This window comes from Gekko japonicus, unplaced genomic scaffold, assembly GCF_001447785.1.
Source record: "Gekko japonicus isolate JY-2015 unplaced genomic scaffold, Gekko_japonicus_V1.1 scaffold155, whole genome shotgun sequence".
NCBI lineage: Eukaryota > Metazoa > Chordata > Lepidosauria > Squamata > Gekkonidae > Gekko > Gekko japonicus.
The window spans coordinates 731,261-743,713 of record NW_015167534.1 but is presented as its reverse complement, the minus strand read 5'-3'; the positions used below and the strand labels follow the sequence as shown (position 1 = coordinate 743,713).

General features: G+C 40.8%; 1 protein-coding gene across 1 annotated transcript in view; it reads left to right on the top strand.

Moving 5' to 3' along the window:
* Positions 1–12,453, top strand: part of ATP1B3 (ATPase, Na+/K+ transporting, beta 3 polypeptide) — a 57,766-nt gene that overhangs the window by 16,660 nt on the left and 28,653 nt on the right. Inside the window, exons 2-3 of the mRNA XM_015413487.1 lie at positions 5,005–5,133; positions 11,363–11,470. Of these exons, the coding sequence (XP_015268973.1) occupies positions 5,005–5,133; positions 11,363–11,470 (237 nt within the window). The remainder of the gene's footprint in view (positions 1–5,004; positions 5,134–11,362; positions 11,471–12,453) is intronic.

Genomic DNA, 12,453 nt, shown 5'->3' with positions numbered 1-12,453 from the left:
CTCTTTCCTGGCTGAGATTTGCACACACTGAGAGCCTCTGGTAGGTGGAGCAGGAAGAGATGCAAGTGTCATGGATAGGGCTGGGATTATAAGGGAACAGTTGCTGGTCTTCACTAAAATGATAACAGAGGCCAAGTTCAGGGCTGGCTGGGCCTGTTGTCTAAACATGCCAAATATGGAGTCCAGAGACCCAGAACAGGGCAGTCTTGGAGAAGGGAAGAAACAAAGGAGGAAGAGAATAATATATTTAGTATGTTAGAAATAATATAAAAACAAGCAGGGGACACACAAGGACTTGTGGGGGCATCTCATTTCCCCCTCTCCCACTATTTCTTCTTTCCTTTTCTGAAATCCCCTGTATCTTCTCCCTTTTTCCTTCTATTTCCTACTCACAAGCCAGTCTACTGTATCTGCCCCCCCCCAGCCTTCTTTCCACCAGGCAGCTGGGAAAACTCTGCCCCAGTTGTGTGGTGCTTACTGCCAAGCCCATTTGTGCAGTGAGTTACCCACTAATACTTATGGGGGCACCTTTCTCCTGTATTACCCTTCTACACATTATTTCTTCTTTCCCCCTCCTGACAGCCCCAATATCCTCTCCTCTTTACCTACTTTCTTCTCCCTGCCAACCTACCAACCTACCTTTTATGTGCCCCCTCCACCTGTATTTACTGATTAGTTCATTTATACTCCATCTTTGACCCCAGTGGGGCTTACATTGTTCTCCTCTGCTCCTTTATAACCTCACAACAACCCTGTGTGAAAGGTTAGGCTGTCCCAAAGTCACCCAGTGAACTTACATGGTAGTGGGAATTTGAACTTGGGTCTGTCAGATCCTAGTTTGAAGCTCTAAGTCACTACACATTCTGGCTTTCATGGGGGGGGCTGTCGTTAAACAGTAGCAAGCGGCTGTGCCTGGGTGAGTCATGCAAGTCATGTAGTAGCAAGTTGCCCAGTGGCTGCTGCTGGCCCTGGCTTGCAGTGAGTCCTCCCTCAGTGGCCCAAACAGCCCTGGAATGGACCTTGTCCCTTCCCCATGCCTTTTTCTAACACAGCCACTTTCCTTGGTGAGGTGCTAGTGCATGCTTGTTATATCCCTAGTATACCTTGTCAGGTGATGTGGAATGATATGGCATAGCCTGATCACATCAGTTCTCAGAAGCAGGGTCAGTACTTGGAATGGAGGCCACTTAGGAAAATTCTGCCAAGGAAGACAATGGCAAACCAATCTCTGCTTCTCACTTGCCTTGAAAACTTCTTGTTCCAAAGTTATGATCTTCAGTAAGAGTTGGAAGCTGTCCAGATGGAATATTGGAGGCCATTTCATTGAACAAGTCAAAAGCTTTAAGTATTTGGGTATCCACTTTTACTATAACACCAAATGGGTCTATCATAAAGAGAGAGCAACTGAGGCAGTGAACAACATTGCTGCGGCAATTACACGTTTCCATTATACCAGGGGTAACCAGTACATGCCGGCGGCCCTTAAAGTTTTTAATGCCAAATTAGCTGCTCAATTATTCTACGGAGTACCAATCTGGACTGAAGCCTTAAATGGAGACTGGGAAAGAATTCAGTCCAGATTCTTGTGAAAAATTCTTGGACTTCCCTCTTGTGTTCCTTATGCAGCTTTATGCTTAGAAACCAATCAAAGGCTTCTATCGGCCAGAGCATGGCTGATAACTCAGTTCTGGCTTAAACTTAATTTCCATGCTAAAGCTAAAAGACTTATTACTCACATGTTAACTGAGTCCCATCTCTCTCAATGGCTTAGATATGTAGAGAAGAAACTCTCTACAATGGGAATATCCCTGGATTATTTAGCCCCCATTTCAGATAAACAAGCCTATGCTATTATTAAACAATTTTTTATATGAAAACAGAAGATGAAGCTTAAATAGCCAAGTGTAAGTGACTGATGCATCTTACTATTTTTCCGTATTTCCATGATGTTTTGTGCTTTCATGCCAATAAAGGTTTTGTGTGTGTGTGAAAACTTCTTGCTGGGTTTACCATAAATCAGTCATGACTTGATGGTACATATGTAACATACATACACCTTTGTCAGTCTTCTCTCTTCCCACCTCACGTCTGTGCAATACGAGTGCTTGATTTATCACATCAGTAATAACTGGGGTGGGGTGAGGGAGACACAGAATTGTGAGAGCCTGCCCCATCATCCTTGCTGGTGCTCTAGAAGCAAGGCCATGGGCAAAACATAGATGCTCAGTTCTGCTAGGATATTGCAGTGGGGAACATACTGTGTTGTTCTTGCTTCCTTTGTGTGTCCACTTATAGGGACATCTTAGGCCTGATTTAAATATAATGTTAGCAGGCTACAAGAATTCAACTGTGTAGTCTTTCACATGCCTAGCATCTCTTTTAAACTAAGCTCCTAGCTGCTTTGCATGCAAGTTTAGCACAACTGATATCATCCACCTGCGTAAATGCTGTATATGTAGCAGTATTGTATGCATAGCAGCAAGCTTGAAATGAGGCACTGGAAGCATGCAAGATCACATGTGTATATTCTTCTTGACTTTTAGTGTTATGTTTATATCAGGCCTTAGATATATATGTGTTGAAGAGGGGGGATTAGCGAGCCATTATGAGAGCAAACAGGTGAAAGAGTTAAAACTTTAATTGAACAACAGTAATCGCAGAATAGGTTTTGATAGTATCACAGATGAATGAAGGTCACCAGTCGTTCTGTCCTTTGAACAAGTTGCTGTTGCTTTTCTATATGCCATGTACTTTTGAAAGGCACAGAAGTTCTGGGAGGAAAAGATGTGGCAAGCCAGCATAGGACTGGGTAATTTTTCATTGGGCACTGCTGATGCTGTATGCCTCACTGTAGCCTGTATGGCTGGAATGTGTAGGAATGGGGAGCAACACATTCTTGTTTGTGCGCATGTTGCTAGCAGCTCCTTGCTTGCTTGTGGAGTAACTTGTGAAAGACAGTGCTAGTGATGCACAAAGGCTAATACGTGCACCAAACAGTATGGTGATCAGGTGCTCATTGAGCAACTGAGAGTACAGTTTTCGTTCCACATAGCCCAGCCCCCTTGACTTTCTAGTGAGTGTATACTCATCTGCTGATCACCCTAATGTTGATGTTTATTGAGAGTAATGTTGAGAGTAATGTCACGAATGCAATGCTTGCCCAAACAAAATAGGGAGTTCCACTGAAATGCTGTCTCTGTGCAGTTGAGTTTTCTGATAGATGTTGTATCTGGAGTCCTGAAATCGGGTCTCAGAAGATAAATGTTATCCATCTGCCCTTCCTAATTTGCACATGCCAGGACTGCTAATGGAAGTGTTGCAGTGTCAACCATTCACCAAAATCTTCCTTTTATTGCATTTTCACATATGCAGTTATACTCAAAGTTTTCTAGACATGGAAACAGAGTGAAGTAGCACTATAACGTGTGTCTTTTTTGGTATTTTTGCATTTTTTGTGTTTGTGTGTGTGCCCGTGCCTGGACGCTCATGGTGACCTTTGGTGACTCCTACTGGAGCATGGGGGACATTCAGAGAAGTGGCTTGATAGCCTGCCTCTGCCTCCCAGCCCTGGTATTCTTTGGATGTCTTTCATCCAAATACTTGCCAGGGTTGGCCCTGCTTAGCTTCTGAGATCTGATGAGATCAGGCTTGCCTGGGCTATCCCGGTCAAGGCTATAACTTGCATATTGATGTGTGAGCTGTGTTCCCTTACTGGGACTTCTATGGTCCTGATTCTGTGTTCCAGTAGGATTCTTAATGAATAACTAGTCTTCTGATATTCCACAAAGGGGAAGGGTTGTTTCCAAAGTTCTTCATTGACTCTAATGGGCGTTCTTTTAACTTATAGGATTGTATTTAAAGTTATATCATAATATTCTTCCACCTATTTGTACAGGAAGAGGGAGTGATCTCTTAGTGTGCATAAAATATTTATTTATTTATTTATTATTAAGCTTATATCCTGCCCTCCCCCGTAGGGCTCAGGGCGGCTGACAGGCAATAAATATTGCAACAGTACAACAAAGTTCTCAATATTAAACCATACAAATTAGATCCTGCTGTGTTCTCATCACACCCATTTTTTCTCTTTGGTTCTGACCTTGTACTATTGGCATAAGAGTCCCCCCCCCCCGCCGCCGCCAGGAACTGTATTGCTAGGTTGACATATATTTGTGTTTCACTAGCATAGGGGAGTTTCATTGTGACCATATTTCAGCAGGTATAACTCGGACATAGGATTGTTGCTGGGCATGTACATTGTGTAAAGGATTTTACTGTAGCAGACCAAAAAGGGTAACTAATATCTGTCTGTTTCCCTTCTAAATAATGTTTAGAAAAATGTTCAAGAGTAAGAATATAAAAAGTTAACTTGTATCTCTATTTTGGCTACAATGTATGGTTGCCAGTCCCCAAGTACTGGCAGGGGTTTCCCTGGTTTTCAGGGCTTCTGCCCACCACTGGCCAGGGCCTTCTCAGTAGCGGCTCCATACTGGTGGAATGAACTCCCGGAAAATGTCAGGGCTCTGTGGGACCTTTTACAGTTCCGCAGGGCCTGCGAAACGGAGCTCTTCCACCAGGCCTTTGATTAGGAGCTGCTTCCAACAACAACTGAACGGTGGTAAGGCCTTTTATGCCATCACCAGTAGCCTGTGATGTATTGGATACTGACTCTGGCTATACTCCCTTGTCACCATTCCACCATAACCTACTGGGATCACTATGCGATGTTATACTGCCACCAGCACTTTAGTTGTTATATATATAATTTTATCATGTCAGTTATTTGTGTTTTAATGTATTTTAACTTTTAATGTAAGCTGCCCTGAGCCTGCCTGGCAGGGAGGGCAGGACATAAATTGAATTAAATAGATAAATAAAATAATGATGTCAGTGTGGTAGGATAAGGTTTCAATTAAGTTTTTCAAATATAAACGGTCTAATTATAATCTTCTCTCTGTTTTCTTGAAAATACCCTATTAATTTGATGTTTGTTTTTCCTCGCAGGTTTAATTTTGCTGTTCTATCTTGTATTCTATGGCTTCTTAGCTGCACTCTTTACATTCACGATGTGGGTTATGTTGCAGACATTGAGTAGTGATATTCCCAAATATCGTGACCGGATTTCTAGTCCAGGTAAGTGTGTGCTCTTCTTTTCAAATACAGCCCAGTGCCAAACTAAATAACAACATACAGTTGTGACAATAGTTAGTTTTCTTAATCTTAAATTAGCAGCATTAACAGTTATCTTTACTGTGAGTATGTCAGTGTTCTGGTTCTTGTCATTTTAAAGCATCTGCATCTATGGAAAGGCTAAGCTTCAAAATAGATATTTAAACTCCTCAAATACATACAGCAAGATAGTATAGGAAATCAATGAGTAGTGATTTTTTTTGCAGCAGTTACACAAGCTAAAACTGTAGAAGGACCATAAAAGATCTGCTGAGTAATGACATGGCATAAGGAGCAGTGAAGTGAGAATTTATTTGTTTTTGTATTGAAAATGAGGAATGTCATATTAAAAGTCTGCAGGACTTGATTTGACTTGAGACTGTAGTATGGGGCAAGAGGAGCTCTTGTCTTCTGTACTGTTTTGCTGACCAAAAATATCCCAGAGGGATTATTTGCCCCATGTTACAGTTGCTGCATGTTCAACTATAAAATGAGGCAAATAACTCCCCACCCGGGTTGTTGCCTTGGGAAGATTGCACATGGGAGAACACAGGAGCCCCTCTCCCCAATGCCACAGTTCTGAGACTAATCAAGTCCCCATAGATGTTTAAAATGACGTTCCCTGTAGTTGCTGTGTGGCTGGAGGGAAAGTAGGTCATTAAAAACGTATCATATAGTTTGGCCTTAATAGACTGAAGAACTGTGTTTAGAGAACAGCAAATTCAGTCTTGAGGATTTAAGGTTTTGTTTTTCATTTATTTTTTTAAACACTTAGCTTTTTAAAATCTTGGCTTGTTTATGTAGAACAGTCACTCCACCCTAGGCATTGTAATATTTTACTGTATGAATCTCGCGAAGAGTCTGACTCAACTGTGCGACTGAACAACAACAAAAATGAATCCTTTCAAAATAATTTGTGCAGTTGCATTTGGCTAATTGAACATCTTGGCATGTATTTAAAAAAATCTGTTTGTCTGAATTAGCTGAATAATTTTTATTAACATTTTAATCGAAAGATTTCAAAAATGCTTAGTGTAGGTCGGTTAGTGCAACTGCTCTATGCTGGTTTTATCAGGATATGTCATCATGCTGGGGACATTGCGTGGCAATGCTCTGGTTTTGGGGCAAAACCCTATGGTAAAACTGGCTTCAAACCATCATATTGGAGATGTTGCTCAGCAACATCGCTGTTTGGGGGTGGGGTTTTCTCTGCTGGCCAAGTGGCCAGCGGTGGACAGAAGCCTTGAAAACCAGGGAAACCCCTGCCAGGACTTGGGGACTGGCAACCCTAAATCCTAGCCAAACACCAAATTTCTATCACCTACAGTATAAAAGCAAATTAAATAAGTTTTGGGCCTTGTAGGCAGATTTCAGACTAGGGATGTGCATTCGGCTTTCCCAAACAAACAAAAATACTGCATAAATACCTTACCGGTATTTCTCGGTATTTCTAAAGCTGAATGCAAATTCAAGAAACTTTTTGGCTACTGAATAGAGTTCCCTGAATTTATTTGGCTTTTTCGGCTTTCGGGTAGTTGAATGCCCTGTGGATTTCCTAGTCAATTTCACTCCCACCAGTCAGCTGTGGGAGTGAAACTGACTAGGGAAAGCCTCTCTCTGCCTTCCCTTCTCCAGCAGAGATTGGGGAGGGAAAGAAAGGCATTTAAACATGCCTTCTTCCCCCCCCCCCGCCTGAACTGCTCTGCTGCAGCGGAGAGGCTCAGGGAGGGAGGGAGGCATGTTTCCATGCCAGCCCTTTGCTTCTCCAGCCGGCCCACTGCAGCAGGGGGCGGGCTGGGGAAGCCAAGGGCAGGCATGGAAACATGCCTGGGCTCCCTGCCTTCCCTTCTCCAGCTACCCCATATCAGCTAGAGAATGGAAGGCACAGAGAGAGGCTTTCCTTTGTCAGTTTCACTCCCCTGGCCTGTCTGCTGTTAGGTTTAAATGGCTGAAATTTAACAACTGATTGACAGGGAGTGAAATTGACAAGGAAAACTCCAGGGGCTTCCAGAGGGAAAGAAGGCATTTTACATGCCTCCCTTCCCTCCTGTTGGGTATATCAGACCCAAATATATATTCGGCAATACTGAATATTTCCCCAGTTTTTATACTTTAGTGGGATTGAACTGGGGATATGTGGCATTCGCCGATATTTTTTGGGTCTGATATATCCCAAGCCAAAAAATACCAACTTTTTTTTTGCACACCTCTGTTTCATACTCAGATTATTAAATGTGGCCAATTGGTTCAGTTGGCTCTCTCGTGGATCACTGCCTTGACATAGCGAGGGGGCTTGCATGGTTTGATGAAGCTGTGGGAATGGGAAGGACTAGAGATCTCTTCAAGAAAACTGGAGAAATCAAGGGAATGTTTTGTGCAAAGCTGTCCATGATAAAGGACAAAAGTGGTAGGGACCTAACAGAAGCAGAAGAGATTAGGAAGAGATGGCAAGAATACACAGAAGAACTGTACAAGAAGGACCTCAATGTCCTTGACAACTATGATGGTGTGATCACTGACCTCGAGCCAGACATCCTGGAGTGTGAAGTCAAATGAGCCTTAGAAAGCATTACTAACAACAAAGCTAGCAGATGTGATGGTATCCCAGCTGAGCTATTCAAAGTCTTAAAAGATGATGCTGTTAAAGTGCTGCACTCCATATGCCAACAAATTTGTAAAATGCAACAGTGGCCACAGGATTGGAAAAGATCAGTTTACATTCCAACCCAACCCCAAAGAAGGGCAATGCCAAGGAATGTTCAAACTATCGCACAATTGCACTTATTTCACACGCTAGCAAGGTCATGCTCAAGATCCTACAAGCTAGGCTTTAGCAGTACGTAGACAGAGAACTGCCAGAAGAACAAGCTGGGTTTCGAAGAGGTAGAGGAACTAGAGATCAAATTGCCAACATTTGCTGGATTATGGAGAAAGCAAGGGAGTACCAGAAAAACATCTATTTCTGCTTCATTGACTACACTAAAGCTTTTGATTGTGTGGATCACAACAAACTATGGAAAGTCCATAAAGAGATGGGAGTACCAGACCACCTCACATGTCTCTTGAGAAACTTGTATAAGGGTCAAGAAGCGACAGTTAGAGCTGGATATGGAACAACTGATTGGTTTAACATAGGAAAAGGAGTACAACAAGGATGTATATTGTCACCCTGCTTATTTAATTTATATGCAGAGTACATCATGCAAAATGCTGGCCTGGATGAATCACAAGCTGGAATTACGATTGCTGGAAAAAACATCAGCAATCTCAGATATACAGACAATACCACTCTAATGGCAGAAAGTGAAGAGGACCTAAAGAGTCTCTTGCTTAGGATGAAAGAGGAGAGCGCAAAAGTTGGCTTGAAATTTGGAACATCAAAAAAACTAAGATCATGGCATCTGGCTCCATCACTCCTTGGCAAATGGAAGGGAAGTCATGGAAGCAGTGACAGACTTCACGTTCCTGGGATCCAAGATCACTGCAGATGGTAACTGCAGTCATGAAATTAAGACGCCTGCTCCTGGCCAGATACTGAAGCTGAAGCTCAAATACTCTGGCCACCAAATGAGAAGGGAGCACTCACTGGAGAAGACCCTGATGCTGGAAAAGATTGAAGGTCAAAGAAGAAGGGGATGGCAAGGGTTGAGATGGTTAGACAGTATTATCAATGCAATGAACATGAAGTTGAGCAAACTCCGGAGCATGACGGAAGACAGGAGGGCCTGGCGTGATGTGGTCCGTGGGGTCGTGAAGAGTTGGACTTGACTGTGTGACTGAACAAAAACTACAAATTGGTTCCTTAGATGCTCATAAAGTGGTTGATACTTTCGAATGGCCCTATACCTATCTTAACATGAATATTCAGTATTGCATATTTTTGCCACCTCTACCTACTCAGTGTAATTTTTAACAATAATATCAGAGTACAGGAAAAAATCTGTTATATCTCATAAGAAGGTAGAGGATATTTCTGCTCAGGATTCACTTCTTTATACATTTATATTCAAGAGGTTACATTTAGAACTTATTCTCCTTCTGCTTCTACATTTCAATACATTTGTGTATACATTTTTGAACTACTCATTCTAAATTTGTCTCTTGCTCACTCCATCTCTGCTCAAATTTTGTGGTTGATCTATTTCTCAGATAAGTTGTTAACTTTGCCATTACTGCATATTTGGTGAATTTATTTTCCCATTATTCTAGGCAGGGGCAGACATCTGGTTTCCATTTTCCTGTGTAGATAATTCTAGCCACTGTCACCATGTATTTGAATGTCTCTTCCAGTTTTTTTTACTAATTTATTAGGTAATATACCCAATAACATAGTCTTAGCTTCCATAGGGAATTTAAATTTTAATATGTTCTGCATTTTCCCATGTATTTCCTTCCTTCCCCCCCCCCCGCTTTTTTACAAGTGCACCACATATGAATTAAGTTCCATCTATGTCTTCGCATTTCCAGCATTTTCCTTTGTAGTTTTTGTGTGCTTTCTCAATGTCCTTTGGGGTTATACACCATCTAAAAAACATAGTAAGAGGCGTATATAGCATTAATATATATGATTGATAATAGATGGAATTGAATTTGTAAACAAGAAGAGAAAGCAGCATTTTTATTTTTGGATGCAGGGAATGCGTTTTGACAATTTAATGTGGCTTTTTTACTGAATGTACTTCAAAATTTGGACTGTGGCCATGAATTCGGGAACTGGAGGAAGGCATATATTTGAACCAACAAGCAAAGATTTTAATAAATGGGAAATGAACAGAAACAATCTACTATTTATCCTAGCATTAGAGACTTTAGCTACAAAGATCAGACAAGACACAGGGATTAAAGGAATAAAAGTGGACAATATAGAATTTACAGTTAAAAGCTATGCAGATGATGTGGTTCTAACCGTCACGGATCCCCAAAAATCATTACAGTATATAATGAAACATATCAAAACATTTGGATCATTTTCAGGATACAAAACTAATAGAAACAAGACAAAAATGATAATGAAAATTTTAATGCAACAAGAAGAAGATATTATAAAGAGTATGGACTGCACAGTAATCAATTACCCCATTAATATTTGGGAATAACTGTGGCTGGGCAAAATTGTAAAATTATACAAGCAGACTTATCTAGATAGAAGAAATTAAAAATTTCATGGCTAAGAATCTGCAATTAAAATGAATGTACTGCCAAAACTGTTTTTAATTTCAAATGTTACCTATACATATAGAAGAAAGAATACTGAAATATTGTATTTAAGCCTCTATTGAAGGAACAGGACATTTTTTCCCTTCAGAAAGCTGGCAGTCCTATCATGTCACAGGTTGTAAACGTTTAATCCTGCTTTTCCCCCAAAACCTTGTTCAGCTTCCTGATAGATGCCTAAGATGAGGTAGGCATTAACCTATGGCCAATGGACGACATCAGTTTTTAAAAGCAGTAGGGACTGGCAGCAAGTTGTGATCTTCTGTGTCAATACCTAACCTTCTTTCCTTTGGAAAGTGTCCAGAATAAGACACATTTCCATTGGTATTTGTGCAATGTTAATTATTGCTGGGCTAAAGGAAAATAGAAATGCTGTTTCATAATAATGCACTGGAATAAATTGTTTATTCATTTACAGAGGCTACTCATGTTTTACAATCCTGAAATTACATTACTATTTTCTCTTTCCTGCTCTGGCGTAGATAATTTTATGTTCTCAGCATCGATTGTGACTATATTTCCCCTTCTCCCCAACAAACTCAAGGGATAATTTTATCCCTTTTAGTGGGGCCTGATGGTACTCAAGTCCTATAATGGTAACCAGGATTGCACCATTAGATAAACTCTACTGAACTGAATAGCTGTGTGCATTCATAACAGAATGAAAACTGTTAATTGGTAATTCTGTTATCACACCTGCCTAGAATAAAAGATAAGGTACAACTTAAATGTAGAAAATGAAACATAACTCGAAATTGATAAAAAAAAACTAGTTTTGCTATTTTACAGTCATTTGGATGTTGATTAAATATTAATATTAGGTTATAGATCTGATTATGTTTTACAGACAAATTGTAGTACTTTATTTCTGTGTGATTATATGACATTTGATGAAGGTCTAAATCCCTCTGTTTATGTAATGGAAATAATTCTTCCTGAGAATTGCATGGGCTGATTGGCTAACTTCATCTTTTGGTAGGGCTTATGATTTCACCAAAACCTGCTACAGCATTGGAATTTTTGCTAGACAAGAATAGCTCCAAAAGTTACGAAGGCTATGTGTCCGCCCTTCACAAATTTCTTGGAGGTATGTGCAAATTTTCTATTTGATTACTTATTTTAACCAGTAACTTAATTGCATTGGTAGGAGGTTGGCAGATGGTAGAATATATTATCTGCGAAATTACTGGTCTGTAAAATCATACATTATTTTTAAAAGACATCAAGAACTCGTGCCAGTTTGAACAGCAAGTTTTCCTTGAGCGATTCTACACAGTGTTGTACCTGTCCTACCCCCAGCAGATGTTGGCAAACGTGGATATTCTGCAGGTTCCTCTTCCCCAAGCAGTGCCTTTTGATAGTTGTAAAGATGATGCTTGAAGTTGCAGGACCTGCATGGAGATAAAGCCCCTCCCCCTCAACCTGTGTGGCTTTTTGTCCACCAGGAAAATTCTGTATGTGTTGCACTAGCAGTAATTGAAATTGTATTAACTCAGTTCTAAAAATGGAATTCTATGTATATCCTCCCAGATTCTGTACTTGCAAATTGCTCTTGAACCTTGCTCAGTGTCTATAAAAACCATTTAGATTGCTGTACATTCTCATTAAATATGCTCACTGCAACCTTTGTTTAAGAATGAGGATCTTACAAATTTGGGAGTTGCCCACTCTTTGTGAGACTATCCTTAAATGGTTCTTAACCTCTAGTTGCTATGGAATATTGCACACCCCCTAGCTGTTGTAGGGAGGGTGGAATGTATCCAGTGCAAGGGCCTTGGTGTACAGTACAGGAGAAAGAAGCCTTGGTTCACATATGACAGGTACTCAAGCATCCACAAATGCACTTGCCAAATTGCTGTAATGTGTTCTGTTCAGGGATGGGCTGTGGCTTGTCCTTGATTTGGAGGTACTTGGAATAGTGACATCTCTGGAGTCAGAGAATTAATGGTTACCATAAATCTTGGGTAGCTAGCAAGGCTGATATTGTTGGTAGCGGATAGAGCTGGTCTGCACAGCTAGATTCTCTGAGCATTCCCTGGGATGGTTCCTTACTTATGTGTAGCTATTGTA